The 27,462-nt window shown below is 35.5% G+C and overlaps 4 protein-coding genes across 8 annotated transcripts; 2 read left to right on the forward strand and 2 right to left on the reverse strand.

Moving 5' to 3' along the window:
- The first annotated feature begins 375 nt into the window (after nucleotides 1–375).
- mrpl9 (mitochondrial ribosomal protein L9) lies at nucleotides 376–4,175 on the forward strand. The gene is made up of 7 exons (XM_079879336.1): nucleotides 376–1,969; nucleotides 2,609–2,768; nucleotides 2,842–2,966; nucleotides 3,396–3,449; nucleotides 3,561–3,662; nucleotides 3,817–3,900; nucleotides 3,987–4,175. Exons 1-7 carry the CDS (start codon nucleotides 1,862–1,864, stop codon nucleotides 4,098–4,100), a joined length of 747 nt encoding a protein of 248 aa, XP_079735462.1. The 5' UTR covers nucleotides 376–1,861; the 3' UTR covers nucleotides 4,101–4,175.
- A 1,372-nt stretch (nucleotides 4,176–5,547) lies between these two features.
- On the reverse strand, nucleotides 5,548–10,362 carry prcc (proline rich mitotic checkpoint control factor). Of its 2 annotated transcripts, XR_013822016.1 has the most exons (7): nucleotides 9,727–10,345; nucleotides 9,602–9,649; nucleotides 7,831–8,322; nucleotides 7,648–7,740; nucleotides 6,527–6,673; nucleotides 5,872–6,404; nucleotides 5,548–5,648 (listed from the first exon to the last, which is right to left on the reverse strand). XR_013822016.1 is itself a non-coding variant. In XM_079878955.1 (6 exons), exons 1-6 carry the CDS (start codon nucleotides 9,955–9,957, stop codon nucleotides 6,252–6,254), a joined length of 1,164 nt encoding a protein of 387 aa, XP_079735081.1. In that variant the 5' UTR covers nucleotides 9,958–10,362; the 3' UTR covers nucleotides 5,548–6,251. The 2 variants fall into 2 exon arrangements, 1 of the variants encoding a protein (XP_079735081.1); XM_079878955.1 differs by having other exon boundaries at nucleotides 5,548–6,404; nucleotides 9,727–10,362.
- Nucleotides 10,363–10,992: 630 nt separating this feature from the next.
- mrpl24 (mitochondrial ribosomal protein L24) lies at nucleotides 10,993–13,392 on the reverse strand. 2 transcript variants are annotated; one of them, XM_079880034.1, is made up of 6 exons: nucleotides 13,251–13,392; nucleotides 12,811–12,994; nucleotides 11,770–11,865; nucleotides 11,575–11,678; nucleotides 11,355–11,485; nucleotides 10,993–11,244 (listed from the first exon to the last, which is right to left on the reverse strand). In XM_079880034.1, exons 2-6 carry the CDS (start codon nucleotides 12,991–12,993, stop codon nucleotides 11,108–11,110), a joined length of 651 nt encoding a protein of 216 aa, XP_079736160.1. In that variant the 5' UTR covers nucleotide 12,994; nucleotides 13,251–13,392; the 3' UTR covers nucleotides 10,993–11,107. The 2 variants fall into 2 exon arrangements, with proteins under 2 accessions (XP_079736160.1, XP_079736159.1); XM_079880033.1 differs by having other exon boundaries at nucleotides 12,811–12,997; nucleotides 13,251–13,384.
- Nucleotides 13,393–14,144: 752 nt separating this feature from the next.
- rfx5 (regulatory factor X, 5) lies at nucleotides 14,145–26,387 on the forward strand. Of its 3 annotated transcripts, none has more exons than XM_079879322.1 (10): nucleotides 14,145–14,223; nucleotides 15,526–15,673; nucleotides 16,553–16,586; nucleotides 16,933–17,015; nucleotides 17,245–17,364; nucleotides 17,999–18,115; nucleotides 18,747–18,825; nucleotides 18,971–19,169; nucleotides 19,544–19,638; nucleotides 20,906–26,387. In XM_079879322.1, the coding sequence occupies exons 2-10, from the start codon at nucleotides 15,582–15,584 to the stop codon at nucleotides 21,902–21,904; spliced, it is 1,818 nt and encodes a 605-aa protein (XP_079735448.1). In that variant the 5' UTR covers nucleotides 14,145–14,223; nucleotides 15,526–15,581; the 3' UTR covers nucleotides 21,905–26,387. The 3 variants fall into 3 exon arrangements, with proteins under 3 accessions (XP_079735448.1, XP_079735449.1, XP_079735450.1); XM_079879323.1 differs by lacking the exon at nucleotides 14,145–14,223 and adding an exon at nucleotides 14,246–14,291; XM_079879324.1 differs by lacking the exon at nucleotides 14,145–14,223 and adding an exon at nucleotides 14,370–14,411.
- Nucleotides 26,388–27,462: the final 1,075 nt, after the last annotated feature.

Below are 27,462 nucleotides of genomic sequence, written 5' to 3' on the forward strand. Positions count from 1 at the left end.
ACAGCTTTGGTGAGAATAAGAGACTTCTTTCAAAATAATTAAAAATCGAATCTACTTCCAAACTTTTGACCAGCAGTGTATATGGCGTCTTATAGACACTTGTTGGTTTCCCAACTCAAAATGGGCCTTATAGCCTGTACTGTTTATAAAATAATTACAGTTTAAATCATTCAAATGCTATCAAATATTATAAAATGTAACCCCATTCTTATTCCATCATCATAATTAATTGTATTATAATTGATTCTTATGTGTTACTGGGTGAAGTGATGATGTAAACTTGTTAATGTTTCATCCCAGTCATTTGCTTCAGTATTAGAGGCTACGACAGCTTGTCATCAGTCAGTTACATTTCAGATCAGCTTGGAAGGATCACTGATGTCTGCTTGAACTGAATTTGAAAGGACTAGCTGCTAAATCTTGATACTCATTACATCATAATGAGGCTGTGCATAGTGTGGAGCTTTAATGATTGTCATTATTAGCCAGGCACAGTTCTGAAATGATACTTTTAAGGGCTAATTGTAATCGAAATTGTGTCGAAGTTGTGCATTTGTGATCTTAAACATCAAAGTTAAACTGCAGAACTTAATTCATTTAAAGCCCTTGTAGTTTATAGGCTTGTATCATTCAAATTGGCAGACTATATTACAGTCCATGAGAAACAAGACAGTTTATTTAAATAAACTATGCACACACAGAGTTTGTTAAAATACAGCTGATAATCTAAAGCCCCGTTTCTTTAAACTTTCATGATGTGCAGGCGATTATGTAGGATCCCTACAAATTATTTATTTATTCAGACCATGAATTTTGTGAAATGACAATGATACATTAACAGTAACAGTACTATTTGTAGTTACTATCGATATATCTTTTTCAGTGTAATTATTATATGAATCATCATGTTTCTGAAAAGGATTTCTTTGTGAGTGTATTTTCAGTGTAATTTTTCAAGACCTCTGTTTGTTTGTTTTTTGGTCTTTTGAATCCATCATATTTCACTGTAAATTGCATATACATTGCATATAATTTTATACAATTTGTTGGGCCTTTTCCCTGCTGTTTTTACACTCTTGTTACCAAATTTATTTTTTCAATTAATACTTAAGGTAGTGAATTTGAATCAGTGCATGTCGAGACATTTTATACATTCTCTATTTGTTTTGTATGAATAGTCTAACTGCCATTTTTCATGTTTTACAAGACTTTGATGCATAGCCAATTTTTTGTTGATTTATATTCTTTACAAATCAATAAAGAGCCTTTTCATATACGTGTTTATTTTAGTGTAACCTCTCACAATCTTTACTGAAAAAAAAAACCTCAATGTACAAAACTTACCAGTTCCACTGGTTGTGTTCCATGAAGGTTACAAAATCAGGAGAGAGAGAAAATAACCGTTAAATTTGTTAAATGCATTGAAGGAATTAGACTTTTATTGAGCAGGGACTTTTATTTTGAAACCAATGAGTTACTTGGAGAACTAGTAATGTTTAACGTCATAACTCTTTTATATACTTATATGTTTATATGTTTGTTTACAATATAATACGCCAATTTGGAAAACAAACGTGCTGTACAATATTCATATTTTAAAGTAAGTGATAAATTCAGCTCATTAAACAAACTTGCTGACATTTTTTGTCAGGCAAAATACACTACTACCTTATAGGGGTCCTTTATCACCCCGGCGCTATTCATGTGTGTTAGTGAATGCAGTGACAGATTGTGAGAGATATCTGCTGAAATATTTGTGAATTTTGACAAAGTATTTATATCGTGCTACGAGTGGTGGCTATGATTAATATTCGCAACTAAATAAATTCATTAATCTTCAATCGTAACGTCTATACTAATCATGTGGGCGGTAGCATCATCAAGGTTTGTCCTTCAAAGCTGCTGGAATCTTTCAAATCTAAAATCTTCCTTGAGTCGAATACAGAATCTGTCACAAACAGCATGCAAGGTAAGCAGAAGAAAATGAACATCTTTGATAACGCACTGATTTGTAGTGATTTCTGGCAGTTATTGTTCTGACTTAATCTGGTCCAGTTGCAAATATAACGTTACTAGGGCTGTCAAACGATTAATCGCATCCAAAATAAAAGTTTGTTTTTACATAATATATGTGTGTGTACGGTGTTGTATAATTATTTTCTATATATAAATACACACACATGCATGTATATATTTAAGAAATATTTGCATGTATATACTGTGTATATATATTTATATTATATATCATTTGTATTATATATAAATATTTTATATATAAATAACACATTTTTCTTAAATATATATGCATGTGTGTGTATTTATATATAGAAAATAATTATACTCCATACACACACATATATTATGTAAACACAAACTTTTATTTTGGATGCGATTAATCGTTTGACAGCCCTAAAATATACATAATTTTATAAACTGATGACTGAACATGCTTGTCATTGCTCATCTTGTTTATCTGTGTCTAGTCTGATGACTAGAGAGTAGACACAGATCAACATCAGTTCATGAAAGCTCAGTTCAAAAATGACTTTGAATATGGAGTTGTGATGGAAATACATGTACACCTTTTGACTTTTTAATCTTCTTCTAGAATACAGTAATTGTCGAACGCTGTTGGAAGGTTCCTTTATCAAAGGAAGGAAAGCCACCCAGGCTACATCCACGTCGACACAGAGTGTACCGCATGGTTGAGGACAGGAAACACGATTCCCAGGATAAAATGGAGCTCATCCTCTCCCAGACCGTGCCCAGTGAGTGCTCTTGCATTACAAAAATATTGTAATATTTGGATTTGGATTTTGTAATGTTGCGTTTATTTTACAGAGCTTGGTGGACGAGGCGACACAGTTTTTGTGAAAAAATCATTGGGCCGCAACAAACTGCTTCCCCAAGGCCTGGCTGTCTACCCTTCACAGGAAAATAAAGACATGTTTGCAGAGGAAATAAGGGTTAGTTACATTTACAAATCACTTCATTTGCCATTAACATAATTTCATATGGAAGTCCATTTCTGCCACATAAGAAAAAGGATCGTGCTTTTGTAAATTATGACATAAGTCAACATTATGACATACTAAGTCATAATTATGAGATGAAAAGTCGAAATTATGACATGAGTATGAGGCATCATAATTGTGATTTGTTCCAGAAACATTTTTTGTATGTCATAATGTTGACTTTTTGTTAAATTGTCCAATTTGTTGAATTTCAACTTCTCATAATTGACTTTCTATGTTATATTTTGACTTTTTAATGTAATAATTCTGACTTTTTATGTGATAATTAAGATTTACCAAAGCATTATTTATTTTTCCTATGTGGTGGAAATGGGTTTTCATAATTTCAAGTGTTCACAGTTTGCTTGGTTTTTCCTGTAGCTTCTGCGTGAGGGACGACCAGAGGACCGAATCCAGACACGCACAGGACAGCTAGTGAGTTATCTTGTGTTTTAAACTATAAAACATAATTTATTAAACAAAATTGTAGGTTTTATATTGGTGTCAACATGAGCAGCTTCATTTTTGTGTTTGTTCATTTTGCAGACTGTTGAATTCCTGAAGAAAACGCAGCTTGAAGTTGCCATGCACACTTCACTACAGTACTCGCTCACAAAAGAGATCGTTTGCAGACGGTTTCTTAGACAGGTAAGATACGAGAAAAAGGAAACATTTATTTTTATTGGAAGTATAAAATCTGTCAATTTTCAGAAACACGCAACATAAAATGCAAGTGCAAAAGTAATGCATGCCTACATTGTTCGCATTGGTTTTGTACCATTGACTGTATTTCTGTCCTCAGCTCGGTGTGGTTGTGCCGACTCATGCCTTGACTCTTCCAGAGGAACCAATCACAGGGCCTGGAGAGTACTGGTGTGATGTCACGGTAAGTCATTGACAGTTTTATGATCACTTCTGGGATTGAATGGTTTCTGGCAGAACTTGCTATCTGAACAGTGTTTGGTCTCTCAGGTGAATGGAGTGGACACGGTCAGGGTGCCCATGCCTGTGGTGCCGTATGTGGAGCCTAGCCAACTTTTGCTGATGAAGAAGCAACAAAAGCAAGAACAGTCCGATTCAGAATAGCGTTTTATTTGCTGAATGCAACTTGGAGAATATACACAAGGAATTTGTACAAATAAAATGATTGTTTATTTCTTCCCGTGTAGTCTTCATTCTTTGGCCTACATCTGTCTTTTTGTGTATGCTGATGCTCACTAAGAACAGAGCACTAAATGTGTCTGTACTTGTAATTTGAGAGGGGCTGTTATTATTGCTATGATGTTTTTATCTTTAAAATATATTGCAAAATGACTGTCAGGTTTCCCCCAAAATTAAATCATATGCAGTATTAGGTGTAATGCATTACTAAGTAGTTATTTACTGTAAGTACTTTTCCCAGGAAAAAGTAAAGTAAGAGATTACTCATCATTTTTCTAATTAGTTGATGTAATTGCATTGAATACTGTATAGAATATATTACAAAAAAATATGTAAAACAACTGGATTTAACGTCAAAATTTAACTTCTAATTTTAAAACAGTAGCTTTCCCAATGTGCATATAATTGTTTTTTTAATGCAATAACACTATTGTTTTTTCAATTTACAAAAACATGCTTAATCTGAATTCTTAAATACTTTTGTGACACTATTTTATTTTCAGTATAGTAAATTGTGGCATGTGTATCTTATTCACTTATCTTCCCATTGATTACATTTTTACACTACTGCACATTCTGCATTAGCGGAGTTATCACCGCTAAATAAAACTATTAAAAATATTTCTAAAATAAAGCTGAAATAAAGTATAAAATTTAGTTGGGAAAACACACTAAGTGAAATTTAGAAATGCTGCCTTGCAATATACTGCTCAAGTTGGAGCACTAAAATTATGAACTGGAAATAAATAAATAAATAAAAACTATAAAATAAAAATAAATTAAACTTAAATAATATTTAAAAACTAATAAGAAAATGGCAAAACTACACGAAATGACGAAAAATGAAAATTAACATTTTTAAATAAAAGCTGATTTAAAATATTAATAAAATTAATTGAAATCAACCCATGGAAACAAAATATCAACCCGCAGAATTAAAAGTAGCCTAATTTCTGAGGGAAAACCACAGACTTGGCAACACCGTGTGAAATCATGTTCAAGTTCAAATAATTTACTTTTTTTTATTTATTTTTTTTAAGTATAAAGAACACCCAAACTCAACATTAAATCATTGTTCAATTTAATGTTTGTGATTTGAACCCATTCCTACTATTTGAGACATATATTTACACATTTAGCATAAATTAAAAACATACTCCCCCCATATTTCAATGTAGAAATCTTGTAAAACTCAAAATTATATTGTGAACCAACCTTATTTTGCTCAGGTTAATGTATTTTTTATTTCTGGCAGTGATATAGGAACTATTTCACACATAAAAGTGTTTTTACACACAAAATGAAACATTTTAGTACATTTCCTATAGGTGTCATGTTACACTTTACTCATGGTTCTACACAAGGGTCTTTCATTAAGAATCTACATTCAAATGAAAACGAGCCGTTAAAAGAATCAAAGGATAGGGAAGATTCACTCAAACACTTTAAGATTTACAAGGTTTTTTCATAACACTTTACAATAAGATTCAATACATTAACATGAATTAATTTACACACAAACATACATTTTTAGACATTAACATTAGTTGATGCATTAAGAACTAACAATAAACAATAGCATATTCATAAATTAACATTGACCAAACTTATTAAATGCTATAAAAAAATCATAATACATAACGCATTAACTAATGTTAACATACAGAACCTTATTGTAAAGTGTCTAATCAATAACGTTTTATATATGCCACTGCTTACGATGGCAGTGTGGAAGACAATACCCTATCGGACAAACAATTCATGACATCCCAAACATATAATAATAAATCATGTGAACTCACACAGCTACTGTAATGTTACAAGTGATTTTTGACAGAACTAAAACCTCATAACAAAACCCAATGTTGTTCAAATGGAAAGACCGTATTAGGTAGACATTTGGGAGCCGTCTTAAAGTCATAGCAGCCAATAGAGCTTTGAAGTCCTTCGGTCCTTTCTGAAACAATACGAACTGGCATTACAGCTCTAAAAGCTGGCTAAAAGATTTCTGTATAGGCCAACAAAATCTGCTCCACATTAGGTAGATGTGTGCGCGACATCCTGATATCCAGTCCATTAGAATCCGTACTTGGCTTGCGTTTGTCTCCGAGTCATTTTGTTGTCGGCCCAGTTGTTCTTGAGTTCCAGCTCGCGTTCCTTGGCCTGATGGATCAGATACGTGATTTGGTGTTTGCGTCTCTGTTGCCCCGTTGGCTGATCTCCTTTTTTCTGAAAAAAAGAGATGGAAAGGTCAGTCTCTCTCTTTCATTTATTTCCATCCCTCAGAAAATGGACACTGTTAGCAACTCCTGCACCTGTCTGAACTGAAATCTTGTACTGGAGGTGCTTACCTTGCTGAAGGACTTGCGCGGCTCGGCCTCGGCTGACATGTTCTTGGTCATCCATTGCTTATTGCCGCTCAGCTGATCGTCTCCTTTGATCTCCAGGAACTTGATTTCCTCTCTTCCGCGATTCTGTTTGCCCTGCAGCCGCCGAAACTGGAGAAATACACAGAATATTGGAATTGAACCCTGATCAATCAGGATTTAGTCATGGTAAAACGTCATGATGCTAGGATGCACTAGAATACATGGTTTCTAGGGTGTTCTTAGTGGTTGCTAGGAGGTAACTTACTGGCCCAAGTTTAAAAAAGAAACGCTCTATACAGAATTGTACACCTGTTTTGCATCCACTAGGCAAATTTATAAGTATATTTGCTTGGAAATGTAACAGCACACCTCAACTAGATGCATGATGAAACATTCAACGGAACTGGACAAATGCGCACCAAAGATTAATACTTAGATAAAAAATATACTATGAGCAATAGTAATCAGGCATGTGATTGGCTAAGAATAAAATGTATTTATAAATTATTTAAAAATGAAAAAAAAAAAAAAAAAAAAAATTATATATATATATATATATTTTTTTTTTTTTTTTTTTTTTTTCCTTAAATAAAATATCAATAAACATATCAATGAAGAAATAACACTATTCCAACTATACTATTGTACTGAAAAACAAAACATGATCATTTAATAATAATGGTCAGTATTATTCAAAATAATATTTTTATTATTTAAAATACTACGAACAAATCAATAAAACGAACAAATCAATAAAATATTACGATTGCAGTAATTCTGTTGTACTGTAAAAAAATATTACAATTATTAAATACACAGTAAATTAACAATTATTAATATTTTTAACATTTAATAAAATATCAACAAAATAACAACAAAAAAATAAGAGTGATTATTATTATTCCTTTGTTTTACAGAATAATAATACAAATAATACGGCTGTGAATTAAAAGTATTTGAAAATGCAGAAGTTTTGTTCCCCGGATTTAAGTAATTCATGTGGGTCATATTTCATATTGGAAAATATGGAAATCCATATAAATACTGAAAAAAAATCATATTTAAATACAGAAAAGGAAATAGTGACTCTACAAACAACTCACTGCTTCATCATTGAACATTGAAGAGGAGCCTGAATCGCCTTGCTCGTCCGCTGCAGCGTTTGGGTCTTGGTAATATCCCTCCTCAAGGTAATCCTGTCAAACATACGCATTAAGCATCAGCTGCTGAAATTACAAGGAATATGGTGTATGGTGCTTCTTCATAAGGACAGGTGTTTGAAGTACCTGTGGAGAAGTCTCAGGCAGTGGATTCTCAGGATACTGCGGTGGGTATTCTTCCTTCTGACAGTCTTGCCCGGCTCCGACTGGCCCACTGTAACTGTCTGCATTAGAACCAAAGTCCAATGGAGAGTCTTCCACAGCGGGTGGAGGGTGTAGAGTGGGAACGTATTGCTGAGAATCTGGGTTTTTGGACATCACAGGCTCTGATGAGCTTTCTGGTAGGGAAAAGTAGTTCTCCGGAGCGACTTCATCGTCACTTCCCTCTTCATCCGCGGCCATTTTTTGGGCTAACTGCATTGCCGCTGACTTTGCAGCGGCTTTGATGGCGGACGGGGACGGGCTGGTTCCAGAAACACCCTGGGACTTTCCTGTGGTTGCCTTCGGCTTGTCCGATCCAGGGCGTTTGGTTAGGGTGTGCGGCACCAGGGGCCGATGCATTTCCTTCACCACCAGATTCTTAGGCTGGGGCAGCAGAGAGGACAGACCACCACCGCCCTGGAAGAACACATTCTTATTTACTACGAGGTAAGTCAACCCAGATCATTTATACTTACAAAATATGATGAAATCGGGCCATCCAGAAAAATGTGATGATGATGCCACAACCAACAGCTTATTCAAATATGCCCACTCATTCAATATTCAGAAACTTGGAGAGGCGCTGTGACTTATTTCAACCGTGAAAGTGGTTAGCCAATGATAACAGAGGTCATTTACATATAGAGTGCAAAAGTCCTGGCCACTTTTTCCAAGGCATTAGTTACAGAATTATTTTTCCTATTCATTTTTCCATAGGCAATTTTTTTTTTAAAGTATTTATTTAAGAGTTTAAGCCATGAACCAAACTAACATGCTTCAATGTGATTCACAACATTTACAAACTTTGAATGGGAACTACAATCCCATTAAGCACTGCGAATGACATCATTGATTAAAAACAATGGAGTATGGGGTTCCATTTGTGCCAAAATTATGTCGACATGCTATCTGTCTATGCTGTGTGTCGTCTTCCATGTCTATGTGTCTGTTCACTGTCTATGTCTATGTATGTCTGTCTGTCTATGCTGTGTCGTCTTCCATGTCTATGTGTCTGTTCACTGGAAGACGACACATAGCACAGACAGACAGACATAGACATAGACATAGACATGGAAGACGAGACACAGCATAGACAGATAGCATGTCGACATAATTTCGGCACAAATGGAACCCCATAATGGAGAACTATAAAACTATCGATGTTGTTTACAAATACAGAAACGATATTGTTTACCTTTATTGAAAAACATACATGCATATACAAATATCGTCTGACTCGGTTATGTTATTCGCAGCTCTGGTGGCAATTTGCTTGTCGCGATTCTCTGATTGGTGGAGATCATGGGAAGGATCATGGGTAATGTAGTTTTTCCATCCGGAATTTTGTTGCCGTACACAATTAGTTTAAAAAAAAAAAAGTAAAAGAAATAATGTGTGCTGATGACTTCAACATAGACATATAACATTGATTAACAACTTTGGAAGAATAGAGTAGGTTTGTCTAAAGGTTTATAAGTTACCGCTAAAAATCAATTCCACTATGGGGAAAACAAATGAGATTCTTAATACAGTAGTAAAAATACTTAATAGCTAATTATAAATAATTATAAACTAAATAATATTGTATATACTTAAATGTGAAAAAAGTTTAATTCTAAGGGTCAGAAGAAGGTGAAATATTTATTTACAATAAAGTACAGCTGTAATTTTAAAAAATATATATTTTTATCCATACCTGAGGAGCCGATTTCTTTCGTACTGGCTCGTCATCATCAGAGTCGGACTAAAACAGACAAACGCCATCAATAAGAAAGACTATTCAGTAAAATAATTAGCCTTTAATGGATCAGTAAAACTCACATCTGCTGGTTTTATTTCAGGAACCGTGATTCTGACGGGTTCTGTGCGTTTCTTGGGTTTCGGCAGGTCCATGGTCACTTTCTTAGGTTGAGGAGCTGATGCTTGTTGTGTTTTCTTCGGCGCGGGCAGAGAAGCGAACAGTCCGCCGATCTTGCCCGCGGGTCGAGCGGGTAAACCCGGCGAGTCATCGCGATCACTGTCGTCGCTGCTGTCGTACGCTACCAGAGACATCGCCACAGATCAGATGTGTTCATAAGAGAGTGAATCAGACGCAACAATCGCTGACAACGGAGCTCAACTGATCTCATATCATTCTGTACGGTCCTTCCAGGTTTAAATTACATGGACAAATATTGTGTGTAACGTTAAATATCGTTAACGTTAGATCACAACATCGATGGCAAATTCGCCTCCAGATAAATCTACGCTTGCAGCCGGACCCGTGATTGCATTGGAAACTCAGCTTTTAAAGCAATATTTTCTCTGCAAAACACGAATATAATAGTCTAAACAAACAAGCAATAACTGTTAATAAACATATCTTTCCTCTTTAACCATTTAGACCCATAAACAGTTTTCTTCCACCACCATCGTGAAGGATTTCCTCAACATCCGCTGCACCGTTTCAGAGGATTCAGCGATACTGACGCCAACCGTCGTGGAGTGGAATCTCATCAATAAACGTGACGAACCATGACAATACATCTTCGAATAAACAAAACAACTGCGAACAATTAAACAACATGAATATTATATTGAGAGAAACTGGGAATTATTGTGGAGATAGACCGATAGATAACCCAAAAAAGTATCTTTATGTGAATATTATTTGAGCAGTTTTGTTGTTGCTGAGGTAAGTTGTTACGGTAAGTCGGTTAATGTTTAGGCAGAATATTGAGTGGGATTTGAAAGATTTTTCATTGTTTTTGTTTAGAAGATTCTAACGCTCACCAAAGCTGCATTTATTTGATTAAAAAAAAAAGTAATATCAGTAATATTGTGAAAAATTAATATTTTTTCAAGATTCTTATATGTTTAAAAAAACAGCATTTATTTGAAATAGAAATAATTTATAATGTTATAAATGTCTTTAGTGTAGCTTTTGATCAATTTAATGCATCCTTGCTGAATAAAGGTATTCATTTCTTAATAAAGCTTTTACTGACCCCAAACGTTTGAACCATAGTATACATTTATACAGAAAATAAGCCAATGTGTATTGGTTGGTAACGTGTTTGTGGCATAAAATCAAGGAAAACGGAGTATAACATTTGTTTAGTTTTATTGACAAAGTCTTCAGAACACATACATTATTTCTCCATGATAAATAATCTTGCTGTTGTCCTTAAGCTCAAACATAATACACAGTCTCTGTGGTAACTCAGTACCAGTAGCTTTTACGAGGCCTTCTATCTTCCTGAATGTTTAATTTCTCCATAACTTCTTCCTCAAGGGTTTTCAAAGATGGCATGTATGTTTTCTGAAGCGTGTCCTCTGGTGACGTGTCCTTGGGTCCATCTGGAAGGTAGATAAACACCCCATATTTAAAGATTTGAATATTTATAACTCTAGGAAGAAATGCATTGTTTTTTAACTTTCAACCCCTTTCCCTTCCTCAGAAAGCCCACCTTTCCACTGCTGGGGAATGATGCCGTCTTTTCTCTGGAAGACAGGTTTGGGAATAATCCGTCCTGTCCTGACAGAAACACGCACTCGCTCACCCTCTTCAGTGTATCTCCAATCGATATCTGTGGGCTTCCTGAGAAACATTAGACACAAACACATGCATTGAGAGCCATTCTACTGTATTGAATGTTTGATGCTCCAGAAGGCAGTGTTAATGCTCACCTGTCAGTAGGGTCAATAAGCTTAATATCCTTCAGCAGCAGAGGGGCTTCACTGGCGATGTAAGTACCCCGATAATCTCCAGATCTCCCAATATACCTGTAATGCTGGAAAAAAATGTTTAAAACAATTTAAAGTGCCGCTTTTTAATAAAATCATAAAGAAAAGAGTCTTATTAAATACACGGTTTACTCCTACCGTGTTCAGGCCCTCGAGAATGACCCAGTTTCGATGCCGGAACACCTGAGTAACTTTGCCCTGCTTTCCTTTATCCTTCCCAGACAAAATCTCCACCTGGTTGAATTAGATTTAAATGCCATGTTATACAGATATGCATTGTGAAATAATACAAAACACGCACAAGTTAAATGGTGCTAAAACATCTACTACAGGGAGATTATTTAAAAACAGGGGTTTTTTTTATATTTTGCCATGGACCCCCAAATATAATAATCCTTGAGTGTGGGACCCCATTGTAAAATTCAAATGTTAGCTTTATATTTGGTAACACTTTAATTTAAGGGTACATACAGTAGTTACATATGTTACTACATGTACTTACTATAGTAATAACAATAAATTAGGCTGCATAATTACTACTACTTCTACTACTACTACTACTTTGGGCGAGGTTGTGAAGACACTTCACTGTCCCATGAGGCCATGGGAGAGGATTTGTGAATGTCAGAGCAGCGATCGCAATGGATGCTGGTAGGTCACATGGTAATGACAACATGGTGAATAGTATGTCCGGATTACATTCATACTACACACATTTTTCTAGCGGTCGCAAAGTACTTATTTAAAATAAGTACCTACTCAAGAGAGTATGCGATTTCAAACGCAGTAATAGTCTCTTCACAGATGACTTGTTTACTGGCGTGAGGGCGGGGCAACCTGTCACTCACATGAGATCACAGCAATAGCAAACCACAACCATCCAATCAATTGCCACCTTACATTTTTTCTTGTTCGAAAAGACGTTTCACTCGGATATACGTCACAATAGAGAAGAAAAGACGGACACAACTTCCGTTTCATGCCGACTTTAATCAAAAATAATGTTAACTTTTCCACAGTACCCCGAGTTTGAAAATTGTTTGAAATCAATATCTACTATTTACTTTCCAGTGGACTAAAAGATGCCTATGACCTGGAAGACGTCAGGTGGATAAAAAAACTGAACCTTTCACTACATATTAAATGTTTTCATACATAAACACAGAAAGGGTAACTTACTGTGTCTCCTCTCAGGACGTGCCATTCCTCATTTGCAATAGGTTCAACAAACACCTTTCTTCTTTTCTTGCCTGGTGGATTGAGCCGCTTGGCTGCGATCGTCCAAGGTCTGTTTGTCCCGTAACGATAATCATGTGGAAATGCAGCTTTTGCTGCCATCGAAAGCAGCGCTGTCAGTCTCATACTGCTGTGGACAATAAAATAAAAACATAAAAAAAATACATAAATTATTTGTGGAATCTACTCTTGAATTACACATATGTCATGCATTTCATCTTACAAAAATACAACATTTGGGTGGTAATTTATATTCCCCCACTGACAGTTTGTAATACTACAGCAGCGGCATCTTCAATAAAAGCGGTCACTTTCTTGGGTAATGAGTGTTAATGCAGAGGTTTTTAAACGGATCCCAAATAATACAGTGGCACTCTACCTACCTGAATTATTGCTGCTGCTTTTAGAGGCACATTTATATAAAATAACTCAATTAATTTGTAGTATTCAGAAATCCATCACCCACAAGGGTCAAACTTGTGTAGAACATGCGTTACTTCCTTTTCCTTTCGAGACTAGTGAAGTAGTGTCAAAATAAAAGTCTCGATTGGTATTAAAAAGAGAGAAAAGACAAAGCAGCATAAATTGCGTCTGGGTATTATATTGAATTGTTTTAATTTGTTAGGATTTACAATAGCAATTGTTTAATAAAAGCAATTGTAATTGCTATGATAATGATAATTTGTAGCAATAAAAAATGTAGCAATAATTTATAATAATTCTGAAATTCTTCCTGAAAGGTTTTGTTGGCACTTGTATTTATAGATATAGACGTTGTCCTATCCCTGAGACGTTAAAGCTTATTTTAAATTACGTTGTTTTTTTTATGTGAACACTGGAGTGAAAAAAGTGTAAAAATATTTTCAAATTCCTAGGATTTAGTTGAGCTTGACATTAATTAACGGGTTGTATTAATGCTTTCAGTACATAAAAGTACACTTAAAAGTTACCTTTGAATTTGTAAAAAAATAAATATTGAATATTACTACTTTAAGGCTAATTTGGTATTAATATCACCATACAAAAGCATATTAAGAATTTTCTATATTTTAGGAAATGTCCATCATTGTGTCCAATTACAATGTAGTTGTTTATATTTCATAAAAATGTACACAAAAATGATAGTTGCCTGACAGAATATTAAAAGGATTCTCTTTTCTTTTTTTTTTTCTTTTTCTTTTTTTTGCTCGCATAAAACCATTAACCAATCAAATCGCCCTTTCATTCTGTATCCAAGTAGGATGACTCAGACCAACCAACTAGCGTCGAGCTTTGCTTTGTAGTCAGGCAGACATAACACAGTCGTCCAATCACAAAATAAGCCGAAAGGGGATTTTTGCTCTATATTTGTCTCAGGTAGTTTCTTTTTCGTTTATAAAATAAACGGTATCATTATTTTGTATTTGAATGAGATATTGCATTAGGTAAACTTTGTACAATGATAATGGGTATTTTTTTATGAGAAAAGCCAGGTATTTTAATGTAATAATCGAAGGTTTTCGAGGCGTACAAGTGTGGCTAGCTAGCTCTATAGAAACAGCCTGGTAATGATATTAACGATAGCTAGCTTGTGCATACATATACAAAAAGCTAAAGTTATTTATTTATTTTATTCATTTTTTACAAATTATGTAATTAAATTTTGAATTATAGTAAAATAACTTCGTTTTTGTCGGTTTCGTTAAGTCGACGTCTCTTTGGCCTGTTCGAACTCACGTTAGCCTATTAGCTGCTAAGTCAGACTTGTTTATTACTAGTGATCAATGAGAAGTTGCGTTTGAGAATTTGGTTAACTTGCGCTAAAATGAGGTTTTGGTCATAAATAACCAATGGCCTCAACTAGTTTCTGGTTGGTTGGCCTTTCTGTACGCCCACACAGAGATACACATGGGTGTAATCAACCAGAAATGTGCATGTCTCATGTATGCTAGTCATATATTAGATTAAATCATGCATTTAAGTGATAATGAGTGATCGGATTTGATCCTGGTATCATGCATACACCGGCCGAAAGCATCAGTATCTTATGTTGAGAACTTCATTGGGCGCGTGTGTGCTGAATATGAGCAAATGTCTGGACTGGGGCAGGAAAAACAGCCCTGCAGTATTTGGGCATGGTCGCTATCCGATTGACCTGACAACAGTTTCATGAGTGGCTGTATTTTCAAAACGGGGAAAATGTCTTGAGCGTTTAGGCGTGGGAGAATTTAGGCGCTTGCGTGGTTTTATTGTGTGTTTACAGTCTGTATCTGCATGTGTAAACATGGCCTAAATATGCTAGTTTGTAGTGAAACTGATGATCATTCACAGACATGTGACGAATTGATAGTTAACCAGTAAGCAGTTTATTCTAAGACTGTCTGGAGACTTTATGTTGTTGTGCATATTAAAGAAATACTATAAAACAACAAATATGCTTTTTAAAAACCTAATACCACAAATATGGTCTAAAACCTGCAAACACTCTACAACTTTTACTGTTGACATTTAGTTGCATTAATCAACTGTGGAATTGTGTTAGTTAAGCCCTGGTTGCATCTCTCAATAAACCTATAATTAATTTACTTTTGTGAAACATGCTGTTGCATATCAGACTCTAGAAAGTTAGTCGAAACCTAATGTGAACACACATTAACATTTGCCTCATATTCTGTCTAGAGCTTCAGGTCCAGGAGGGTTCTGAATGCAGTTTGTCAGTCCAGAGTGGTTGAGACATGGCAGAAGATCAGGTAAAGACAGAAGCCTCGGCTGGGGAGGGGGAGACGGAGCCCAGTATGCTGCTGCAGAAGCTTAAGAGCAACATTTCGTAAGAACTACTACTTTTTACTCTTTCTTCATTGTGTTTCAGAGACGATCTTAAATCTGTATTACCAGAAGAAATGGTGTATTACCTTTAAAATTAAAGGGTTAGTTCACCCAAAAATGAAAATTCTGTCATTAATTACTCACCCTCATGTCATTCCAAGTCTTTCATCTTCGGAACACAAATGAAGATCTTTTTGATGAAATCTGAGAGCTTTCTGTCCCTCCTTTGACAGCTACGCAACTACCACTTTGACACTTCAAAAAGTTCATAAAGAGATCATAAAACGAATCCATATAAATCGAGTTTTTTCTGAACAGACACAATCGCTTTATACACTGAACAGATCGAATTTAGGCTTTTATTCACATATAAACATTCATCTACTCACAGTAAACAGACAATCAAGCATGTTCGCCAATGAGGTTCATTCACGTGTTAAGTCTTCACGTGTGTGAAGTCATTAATTAACTAAATTGTTGAACCAACGTGGTCCGAATGATGGATGTGTGACAAAGTTACTATGTTTTCGGGAAACAGTTGTGACTAGTTAGTTCGTTTCTCCAATGATGTATCATACTATGGTGGTTAAGCGTCATTGTATCATCACGTCATTGTATGATGAACCCCAGCAGCTACATTGGCTCAGCTAGTGGTTCGTTTGGGCCAAGGCTTCTTTTTTTGTGACCAGTGACAGACAGTATAGAGTGTTTGTGAAACCTTTTTTAAAATGGTCATTATTGATACTAGTGGCACAGAAATGACTGTCTTTTTTACCGTTATTTCCAGAAATGTTAGAAAAAAGAAAGAAACATTTTTCTTTTCCATCTTTATTTGCACAAATATACATGTATGTTTCTAATCTTTTTTATTTTTCCACAGTAAAAATGTGCAGGGCAAAGTGGAAAAAATTTTGGTAAGTGGATAAAGTATAATGAGATTTCAGTCTTCTGAAATTGTATAGTTTATATCAAGTGTATTTTCAGTTATAGTCGTTATATTCTTATTTATAACAAGGATATAACAGAGTGACACTTTTTGCTAGCTATAGTGTGAACACTGGAGAAACACTCTCATCAAGGCACAACTATTACATCTATAACAACTAGGTTACCACCAATCATGTTTATATTGTGTTACAACTGTCTTATTGTACAGTATAATATTACACACTCATTAAGTTTACATGTACATTTGCAGTGTTTTTGAGCACATTTTTCCCCCTCATTTCTTCTTTCTCCTTGTGACATGTCTCCTCTCAGGAAGATGTACAGCGTTTCTCTGACAACGACAAACTCTACCTTTATCTACAGCTACCCTCAGGTCCAAGTACAGGAGAGAAGAGGTACAGCTCATAAAAATCACACAAATATACTTCAGTCAGCCTTGATCCATTTGTTTAAACTAGAATGCTGTATTTATTCATTTATTTTTTAAATATATCAATTCTGAATAGTAATATTTGAGGTCCTTTTTTAAATCCTAGCCAATCAGGCGAGCTAGAAATAACACTAATGTGACAAGAAATGTTATATGTGAAACATGTTTACTTACTGCTTTTCTGCGTGCACCAGTGGCGATTCAAACTCGGTCAACACAGCAGACCAGCTTCACACCTGTAACTGGATCCGTAGCCACTTGGAGGAACATCCTGACACCTGCCTGCCTAAACAAGATGTTTACGAGACATACCGGTAAGGACTGATTTGTTGTCGGAAAAGTATAGGAATTTCTTGGGAAAAATCTTATTATAGCCAAACTGTATTGAAGATATTTAATTTTTAGTAAAATCTAGCATCCCATTCGTACAACCATATAAACATTCACCGCACTAGATAGTCAGCTTGTTGACGATATTGAAATTTCGGTCATATACATGCTATTTTCGGTGTGTATGAAACATACAATATGTTTCAAATGGTTATTCATGTATGTTTAATATGTACCGCTTTAACGACAAGACAAGGCAATGTAGCTGTTGTGGAAAAAACTAATAAAGAATACCAGTTGCAGCAGCAATCGTTTAAAGTTTGTGACACATCCAAATCAGAAACTCGGGTATCAAAATGATCTCAGAGTTTCCCAGTAGTAAATACGACTTGAGTGGGCGTTCATGTATAATTTACGACTAGGAAACTTGTAATTACGATGCTTCCATTGTGCAGTATTGTGGTTACATCTAATAAATGTATATCTTATATAGGTAAACACTTTCCAGCTGTTTACCTAGACTTTTAAGGGACAATTATCTGTTTTTTTTCTGTCCATGTTTGCAGTTTTTCACAAAAATACAATGATTGCTTACTGACCTCTTTTATATCTAAACAGGAAGCACTGTGACAACTTACAGCATCGGCCTCTAAGTGCAGCAAATTTTGGCAAAATCATCCGAGACATCTTCCCTAACATTAAAGCACGAAGACTGGGCGGTAGAGGACAGTCCAAATATCCTTTTTTCCCTGATTTAATTTAATTTGTATAAAACACAGACAAACATTTTTGCCTCAAAATATTTCCAAAACCCTATCTAGAGAAGTCCAAGACACCACATCATCAGATTGATTATACAGTGATTCATAAATGTAATGAAAACAGACACGTTGCACTGTTAAAGATTTTTTAATATTTCAGATACTTAGATGGCTTTCTGCACATTGTCAACACTCTTAATACAATGTAAGCCTGTTTCCACCACAGAATTAATATATATATATATATATATATATATATATATATATATATATATATATTTCCACAATTCTGACTTTTTCCCCCTCATAATCACTAGTTTATACCTCCTTTCAGACTTTTTGCAACTGGGAGATAAAAAGTTCAAATTGTGAGATATTAACTCACATTTGTGAAATAAAAAGTCACAATTACCTATTTTTTATTCCATGGTGGAATATATCTGTAATGGTTTGGTTTTAAGATGTCTTATATGTCTAATACTTTTGACAAATGAATTTCATCCCATTCAATTGATAATCATTTAACTGAATTCAAACTAAAAATCTCTTTTAATTGGATGAGACTTGGTGTATAGTATATTGTCCCTTAACATAATTTCCAGCACATACTGCTATAGTGGGATACGTCGAAAGACCGTGTTAAACATGCCGTTACTGCCCAACCTGGACCTCAAAAATGACCCGGTATGATTGTCTTCTTACTACAGACTTTTTCTCTAATTTGCTTTCACAACATGAAAATAATACAGGCTGTCGGTTAATTTTAACATAAACATATGCTTATGCTAAAATATTCTATTTATATACCCATTTGATGTGCCACCTCCAGTCTGAACTGACAGAACTGGTGCAAACCTACAAGCAAGAGGTCACCGAAGCAGCCTGTGAACTCATCTGTGACTGGGCCCAAAAGATCCTGAAGCGTTCTTTTGACACGGTGGTAGAAATCGCACGCTTCCTCGTGCAGGAGCACATCGTCAACCCACGCTGCAGCCAAGCCGAGCTCGTCACCTCAGCCGCTCTTGCAGGTACATGTCAAGTATAGTAAGATGACATGTTACATTTTGCTCAGAGTTATTGTAGTATCATTCATATACGGTTATAGGTTTTGTTAAGTTTTGAATTAGATTTAATTTTTATATTTTCTGTTTTCAGTTTAGTTAGAATGTTATGCTTTTGTCTTTTTTAGTAGTTTTTCTTTTTTAATATATTAAAGTAGTGTTTATGGTAAGTTTTAGTTATTTTAGTATTTCAACTTGAGAAATGTTGCCTTGGCAGCTAGATGAAATAAAATAAGTTTGATTGTATATTTTATCTTATTTCAGGTAATGAAAATAAAATGATTTTTTTTTTAAATGGTTTTAGTTAATGATAATAACTTTGTTTTTGCCTGGTTTATTAGGTGGATCTTCCAAACCTCATAAGGTTATCAAAAAGATTTCAGCAGCTTCCCGAGCAGGTGGAGCAGAGGAGGATAGTGGCAGTGTGGACAATAAGGTATTACTGTGCAAATAAAATAATCAGAATAATTCATAATCACAGAATGATTCATTAATCATTTTTGCTCTACTCTCTAGAACAGTTTATTCAGATTGCTGCAAATATTTGGATAATATTATTTTTCTGTACTATTATGTTTTTTAACTGAATTAGATATTTAATTGCCATTTATTTATTTATTTAAGTAGCCAGGTCCTAAGTTGTATAATTTACTGTCAGCCAAACACTATCACAAAATAAATCCTTAAAGGGATAGTTCACCCAAAAATGAAAATGATCCCATAATTTACCCACCCTCAAGCCATCCTAGGTGTATATGACTTTCTTCTTTCAGCCAAACACAATCGGAGTAATATTAAAAAAAATATTCTTGCTCTTCCAAGCTTTATAATGGGAGTGAATGCTACCTTAGATTTTGAAGCCCAAAAAAGCGCACCCATCCATCATAAAAGTAATCCATACAGCTCCAGGGGGTTAATAAAGGCCTTCTGAAGCCAAGCGAGGCGTTTTTGTAAGAAAAATATCCATATTTATAACTTTATAAACAATAACCACTGGCTTGCCAGAGTTCGAGTTCCTGCCGAAGAGTGACTTCTTACCCGACGTATGACGTAGGATGTAGGAGTAGCGTAAGCTTAGGTGAGAGTAGTCGCATTTCATGACTCAAACAAATAGGGCTGGGCAACACACTCAAGCTCCTCCGACATTTCTCTGAAAAAATACTCGCTTTTGACCTCTAATTCGTGACGGTGTTTTGTTTTGCTCTATCCTCTGTACTTCAGCGTTCATCAATACGGCATGCGTCGGGTCAGAGGTCTCTCTTCCGCCGGAACTAGACTCGCATACTGCTATTATCGGAAGCGAGTGATTATAGTTTGTAAAGTTATAAATATGGATATTTTTCTAACAAAAACGCATCGCTTGGCTTCAGAAGGCCTTTATTAACCAGATGGAGCCTTATGGATTACTTTTATGATGGATGGATGTGGTTTTTTGGGCTTCAAAATCTAAGGTACCATCCACTTCCATTATAAAGCTTGGAAAAGCCAGGATATTTTATAAAATAACTCCAACTGTGTTTGGCCGAAAGAAGAATGTCATATACACCTAGGACTGTTTGAGGGTGAGTAAATCATCATTTTAATTTTTGGGTGAATTAACCCTTTAAGGACTCGTTTTGCGGTAATATCAACAGTAGTAAATAGTATTATAAATAGTAAATATAATACTTTTAAGAAAAAAGTATCTCTGATGTTTTTGGCAGCAAAAAGAGAAAGACGGTGTGGAACAGCCGCCATCCAATAAGCAGCAGGTCAGTGATAAACCGACCAACAAGGTGGAGTCGGCTCGAGTGGAGGCCTACATGAAGAAGCTGCCTCAGCTCCTTCCCAGGGGCACCGTCCCAGAGAAAACCTCCCCACCGTGTCTGGCACCAGCCGATTCAGGAAGTGTTCAAGTCACTTTGCCCATTACCGTCACAACGATACCCTCTCAACCAGGCGGCACCGTCCCTCTTATGATTCTGCCATCGGGCATGAGTCTCTCTTACCCTGAGCGTGAGAAAACTTCGGTCACGGTCGCCACTTCCGCTGCTCCGACCCCTGTCGTCCAGAGAGCGCGACCGGCGGCTCCAAAGAGGGGCCCTGACCCCTCCACCTCAGTGTCAGCCGCTGGCGTTGCTCCAAAACGCAAAAGAGGACGACCCAGAAAGCCAAGACCTGAAGACATGGCACCACAGGCACTGTCAGCCCCAACCTCGAATCCAAATCCAGCTTTGCTCACAAGAGGAGTAATCCAAAAGGCCATGCCTTCTTGTGCTCCCGGAACTCCTTCGCAGTTGGTTGAAATTGTGATCCAGGACCAGCCAGGCTTGATGCTTAGCCAACTTCCGACCATCCAGGAAGTGACAGACGCTGAGAATAGAGGCGTAGTGATGCAGTGTCAACCTGCACCAGAACCGGAGAAGCAGCAGTCCATCCTGCTAATGCAAGATCCCAACCAACCCGGTTTCGACCCTCTGACCACCAGGAGGATGGTCATCCAACGTGCGCCATTATACAGAGAAGGAAGGCCTGTTCCCCTAGAAGTGCCACAGAGCGCCATCTCGTACCTCCCGCCTGCAACGTTATTAGAGGACAGAGGAGAAGTGGAAATTACTCTGACTCCTGTGGAGCCACATGCCGGTTCCATGCCAAACTCAGCAGGTATCTCCAGCTGCTTCGGCTCCTTGTCTGGAGAATCCCCCAAACCTGACGCCCCGTGACAGCAGCACAGCAAACCGTCTCCTTTCTCAGAGCCTTTCCAGTGCTTCTGTGAATCGCATAATAGCTTGTAGTCAAACTGAGGTTTACCATCTTGGCTGAGCTTGAGTGGGTATGTCTGCTTTCTGTGTTAAAAAAAAAAAAAAGTAGAGAAGTACAACCTGTCATTGTTGCCTTCAAACAGCAACTACACTCATATTTTCATATTAATAACATGACACATTAGTGATTTCCTGAAGATTTCAGGAATGCTGTTGATGAGATTATGAATTTAAGTGACCTAAAACAAATGTTTTGGCAAGAGTGAATTTTAGTGCATTGGAAATTGAACAGATATACTCGCAAATAACAGTCCAGTCTGGTCCAGCTCAGTTCTAAACATCTAAAAAAGACAATTCATAGTTACAGAAGAACTGCTTTCCATCCGTCTGCGTTTGTCACCACGCTCAGTGCCATAAAGGGCAGTCCATCTTTTATTGCTCTAACCATCTTTGCATGTTTGTGACATTTGAGTGTGTTTGTAGCTGTTCAGATGACAAAGAGTTATATTACGGGTTTGCAACTTCAGGGTTCTAAAAAAAGTCCCTCTCTCACCCAATGATTGGGTTAGTAGTTAGGAGTTCAGTTTTTTAAGTATTATTAACGTCACAAATAGATAAAGATATACAAAGCTTCGAAATTACTACATCTAGTTGCTGTTGCGAAGGTCAAGACGACACTACTGGTTCAGATGGTGCACAATGTAGGTGGATAGCAAAACGAAGACCTCTTAAGTCCCTTTAAATATGCAAATGAGGCTGTGATTTCGGGATCGTTCTCAAAACCCCCCCTCGTTCAGGTCTGTCCAGTTGTTTTCTTACAGCAACATAAATAGCACTTAACAGATGTAAATAGTTTATCTGTGAGCCCAGAAGAATATCTTCATAGGTTAAAATTGAATTTAAATGTAAAAGGTTTTTTTTCCAAATGTATAGCCATCGTCACTATATTGCTACTATGAAATATTATTCCTATTATTAGTTACTAGTAAAGTGTGCACTGTCACCCTAAAAGCATGTACAAAAAAATTTCTAAAATTTGATTATATTATTTAAATTTAGACTGAAATATGTACTAATTATTTATTTATTAAAAACAAAAACACAACAGCTTCTCTTTGTGTTGATCATCTCTTAAAAGAGAATTTTGCTCTATTTCTATAGCCTTTAAATACACTATTTTTATTAGTGGTTTGTGTTTCAGATATTACACTTGATCTTAGCCAAAAGTTCATAAGTGTGAGGGAAAAAAAATTGTCATTTTATTTGTAATTTCGTAATTATCATTTAAAAAATGATAATTTACAGTTCAAATAATTATTTTGATGTGCTTTATTAAATTCAAAAGTATTGAAAGGCTGTGAACTGAGGTAAAAAATCTCCTTTAAAGTTGACTCAAGATGATATAATCTCAGTGGAGGCTGTTGATGGTTAAATTCGTTTAAAAACAAAGCCACTCCAATTATTTATGAAGAGATTTGGAGTCAGATGTAGTTATTTATTGAAATATTGTAGTAATATATGTGAGATGGGAAATGAGTGGAAGTGATAACTTTACTAAAGAGTAATGGTGCTTTAAAAAAGCGAAACGGGTTTAACTACGCAAATGATTGTGATTCACAACGCAGTGATTTCAGCAATCAGCAGTTTGACTGCACTGGACGTCCGCTGCTCACTGGTGCTGAATTACTACGGTATAATGTTAGCAGAACGGTAATGGCTGTCAGACAGCCTGCTAGCGGTGCGTCAGCAGAAAACACATTTAGGCTCGTCAAATGAATGTGCTATAAATGTCTTGTTTAATTCTGCTCAGTTTACTCAAGGTTTAAATTTTGACTCTAACCAAAATTAATTGAAGTCTTTATTATAATTGAAGGAGCTTTTATTTTGTGGTATTGGTAGGGCCTGTTGCATTTTGATCGTTTGTGTTTTATATTATGATTTATTTTCCCTTGTAAAGGCAGTGCACAGTTCTAATATTCTGCCTCATTTGCAGTCTTGAGATTTCAATACTTATGTTATATCCTGACAACAGCAATTCTGTATCCTGTGAAATAAAATATCTGACTTACTTTTTTAAAGAGTACATTGACAAAAAAACATGTAATTTACATTAATAACCACAAACAGTTAATGAAGTCATTTGCTAAGACAGTTCTTAATTGCACCGTTCAAATGAATGACTGAAAACTGGAACATTAGATTAATGTAGATCTGAGAAATTACATAGTTGAGGAATGAGTGTAAATAATCAGATTTGACAGATCTGAAGCAGAAAAGTTCCTTTTTATACCTGAAAAGTGATTGAAAGCAGTTTAAAAGTGTTATTTTATGGGAGCTTGTTTACGCCAGGAAATGAAATAACTAATTGTGACTTTTTATCTCACATTCCTGACTTTTTTTTTCTCTAAATTGTGAGTTAATATCCTGCAATTCTGATTTTATTTCTCAGAATTGAGACATCTAAACTCGCAATTCTGACTTTTTATCTCGCAATTGAGTAGTTCCACAATTCTGATTTTTTCGCAGTTGAGTTTAAATCTCGCAATTCGGACTTTTCTCGCAATAAAGTTTATATCTCGCAATTCTCTATTTTTTTACTCAGAATTTAGAGATTTGAGAGAACTCGCAATTTTACTGTAAGTTATGAAGTCCGAATTGCGAAATATAAACTCGATTTTATTTCTCAGAATTGAGACATCTAAACTCGCAATTCTGACTTTTTATCTCGCAATTGAGTAGTTTCACAATTCTGATTTTTTCGCAGTTGAGTTTAAATCTCGCAATTCTGACTTTTCTCGCAATAAAGTTTATATCTCGCAATTCTCAATTTTTTTACTCAGAATTTAGAGATTTGAGAGAACTCGCAATTTTACTGTAAGTTATGAAGTCCGAATTGCGAAATAAAAACTCGATTTTATTTCTCAGAATTGAGAAAGTTGGATTTGCGAGTTATGAAGTCAGAATTGCGAGATTCAAACTTGCAATTGCGAGTTATAAAGTCCGACGAGCTATAAACTCACAATTCTTACTTTTTTCTCGCAATTGTGAGTTAATTTATCAGAATTGAGAAATATAAACTTGCAATTGCAAGTTATAAAGCCAGAATTGCGTGATAAAATTTGCAATTGTAGTTATGAAGTCCGAATTGCAAGATATAAACTTGTAATTGCGAGTTATAAAGTCTTGCGAGATAAAAACTTGCAGGTCTGACTTTTTTTCTCACAATTCTGATTTTATTTCTCAGAATTGAGAAATCTAAACTCGGAATTGCCCGTTATAAACTCGCAGTTGCAAGTTATGAAGTCCGAATTGCAAGATATAAACTCGCTATTTTGGAAAAAAAAGGTCAGAATTGTGAGATACAAACTTGTAATTGCAAGAAAAAAGTCGGGAATTTTTCGCCGTCACCTTTTTTATTTTTTTATTCTGTGACGGAAATGAGCTTCCATATTATTCCATGGGAATAAATGAAACATTTGGGCGTATGATCACTTCCATCCATTTATGGATAGATTATTCATATCCTCATAGTCCATTGACAAATAATGTCATTTTTTGTTGCAAGTACAATGTCACACCGCGGAAATGTAAAACGTTCAGTACAACATAGTGCCTCATACAAACCACTGTGCTCTGTAAATATCCATTTTCTTTGCATTATTTATGAGGTTGTGATTACGCTGTGAAGCGTGGAGTGGATCGTTTGTTTTTACTGTTTGGTAAAGGCTCACAAAACTGTTGCCCTCAAAAAGAAGGAAAACCAAAATGACACGCTGGTCACATGAGTGGTCGAGGTGACGATCGTGTGTTGTAATTACCCATCAGTGTTGGTAATTCTTATGTTTCATTGTGACAAACTCAAAAGAAACCAATTGCGAACGTGTCTAGCACATTAACTTCTCACCGAGTCATGTAGAATTGTTCATTCGTTTTTCTATCAGCCCCCGTGGAATCTGCGTACGTGTTCATTTGTTGTGCGTGTCAGTACTATGCTATGAGTTTACCCTGCCATTTTTACCATAGACATCTAACATGTCTAATGTTCTAATCTAAGTACCAGCTCTTTTTCAGTCAGTCCATGCATGGTTTGTGTATTGAATGTGTTTTTAAAAAGTTACAAAAGGATCTGATATTTGTTTGGAGTTGGGCAGTTTCTTTTTAAAACATTTGAACCCTGGTGTTTGTCTTGCACTTTAATTTTCTCAACGGAAAGCACACAGGGGGAGAAAAAGATGAAATGCAGCACCTTGTACATTGTTTGTTTTTGTACTTATAAAGTCCTCTTTTCGAAAAGTTTTTCTTTTTTGTATTTCATGTTAAAAGTGTACAATTGGACATCTTCCATATAAAACAATGAAATGAAATTATCTCTGACTGTGAGCACATTTTCATAAATCAGCACTAATAAACAATATGTATGATGTGTTTCTTTAAATCAAGTGTTTGTGAACTACTTGACCCATGTTCACTGCATTTATAATGTTTTAATGATATATCATTTATATATCTTATATTTTCTCTTAGGATACAGATTTTAAAAATGTTTTTACAGTTTTACTTTTGAGTTGCAGTTAGAATACTGATAAGATTTGAAAAGTAATAATAATTTAAAAAAAGCTAATTCCTAATTGTTTCAGCCTAAATAAATTATTATAGATTTTATATAATAATTACATATTTTCAAAAATATAATATAATAAACGAATGTAGCTACATGCACTAATACCTATAAGTTTGGGGTCATTATGAATTTTTAATGTTTTTGAAAAGCCTTCTTTCAGTGTTCACCGAGGCTGCAGTTATTTGATAAAAAAATACAATAGAAATATAGAAGTAATATTGTGAAATAATTATACTATTTAAAATGTTTTCTATTTTAAGTCGTTTATTCCTGTGACGCAAAGCTGAATTTTCAGCATCATCTTCAGTGTCACATGATCCTCCAGAAATCATTCTAATGTGCTGATGTTCTGCTTAAGAAAAATATGATCATGTGACTCCTTTGCACAGATGGTCTGATGTTCATGATAACATTGAAGCGCAAGACGCTCTTCAGATCTCGAATCGTGCTGGAGAACATGATCATCATATTTTGTTCATGCACTTTTCATGCAAATATTAATGATGACATTAAAAAATAAAAGCATTTTTACAAGTAGTCTTGGACTTTATACACGGTTCATGTGTTCTCTGTAACACTAAACTGTGTATGTGTGCAAAATGATGACTCCGCTCCAAAAATGCTGCACTACGTTGCTTTGTGTAAAACAAGTAGCCCAGCACAAGTTATGACTCTTCATAAATCAATGGCCACACATTTCCTTTTAACACAGAGGTGGCTTTTATTAGCTCAGCTTACAGAATACTTGGAGCTCCACGGTGTGTGCCGAGCGAATCAAAGCACAGAGTACGGTGTACTTAATGTACTGTACATCACTTAAGATGAAACTATGTACAGATCAACTTGAGACAGTAGCATTTCAGTGTAATATTAAATTCTTATAACAATACCTGATTAT

The sequence above is a fragment of the Squalius cephalus genome (genome assembly GCF_949319135.1).
Source record: "Squalius cephalus genome assembly, chromosome: 8".
NCBI lineage: Eukaryota > Metazoa > Chordata > Actinopteri > Cypriniformes > Leuciscidae > Squalius > Squalius cephalus.

What these genes read in the sequence shown, in the direction of transcription:
- mrpl24 (XM_079880034.1), bottom strand. Translation starts at nt 12,993, where the DNA reads ATGAGACTGACAGCGCTGCTTTCGATGGCAGCAAAAGCTGCATTTCCA. An exon ending in ACGTCCTGAGAGGAGACACA is followed by an intron (nt 11,866 to 12,810) that starts GTAAGTTACCCT and finishes TAATTCAACCAG; the next exon opens with GTGGAGATTTTGTCTGGGAA. An exon ending in CTTATTGACCCTACTGACAG is followed by an intron (nt 11,486 to 11,574) that starts GTGAGCATTAAC and finishes AATGTTTCTCAG; the next exon opens with GAAGCCCACAGATATCGATT.
- mrpl9 (XM_079879336.1), top strand. Translation starts at nt 1,862, where the DNA reads ATGTGGGCGGTAGCATCATCAAGGTTTGTCCTTCAAAGCTGCTGGAAT. An exon ending in CCTCTCCCAGACCGTGCCCA is followed by an intron (nt 2,769 to 2,841) that starts GTGAGTGCTCTT and finishes TTTATTTTACAG; the next exon opens with AGCTTGGTGGACGAGGCGAC. An exon ending in AGACACGCACAGGACAGCTA is followed by an intron (nt 3,450 to 3,560) that starts GTGAGTTATCTT and finishes TTCATTTTGCAG; the next exon opens with ACTGTTGAATTCCTGAAGAA.
- prcc (XM_079878955.1), bottom strand. Translation starts at nt 9,957, where the DNA reads ATGTCTCTGGTAGCGTACGACAGCAGCGACGACAGTGATCGCGATGAC. An exon ending in CTGAAATAAAACCAGCAGAT is followed by an intron (nt 9,650 to 9,726) that starts GTGAGTTTTACT and finishes TGTCTGTTTTAG; the next exon opens with TCCGACTCTGATGATGACGA. An exon ending in CGCGCAAGTCCTTCAGCAAG is followed by an intron (nt 6,405 to 6,526) that starts GTAAGCACCTCC and finishes TCTTTTTTTCAG; the next exon opens with AAAAAAGGAGATCAGCCAAC.
- rfx5 (XM_079879322.1), top strand. Translation starts at nt 15,582, where the DNA reads ATGGCAGAAGATCAGGTAAAGACAGAAGCCTCGGCTGGGGAGGGGGAG. An exon ending in GGCGGTAGAGGACAGTCCAA is followed by an intron (nt 18,116 to 18,746) that starts ATATCCTTTTTT and finishes AATTTCCAGCAC; the next exon opens with ATACTGCTATAGTGGGATAC. An exon ending in CACCTCAGCCGCTCTTGCAG is followed by an intron (nt 19,170 to 19,543) that starts GTACATGTCAAG and finishes CTGGTTTATTAG; the next exon opens with GTGGATCTTCCAAACCTCAT.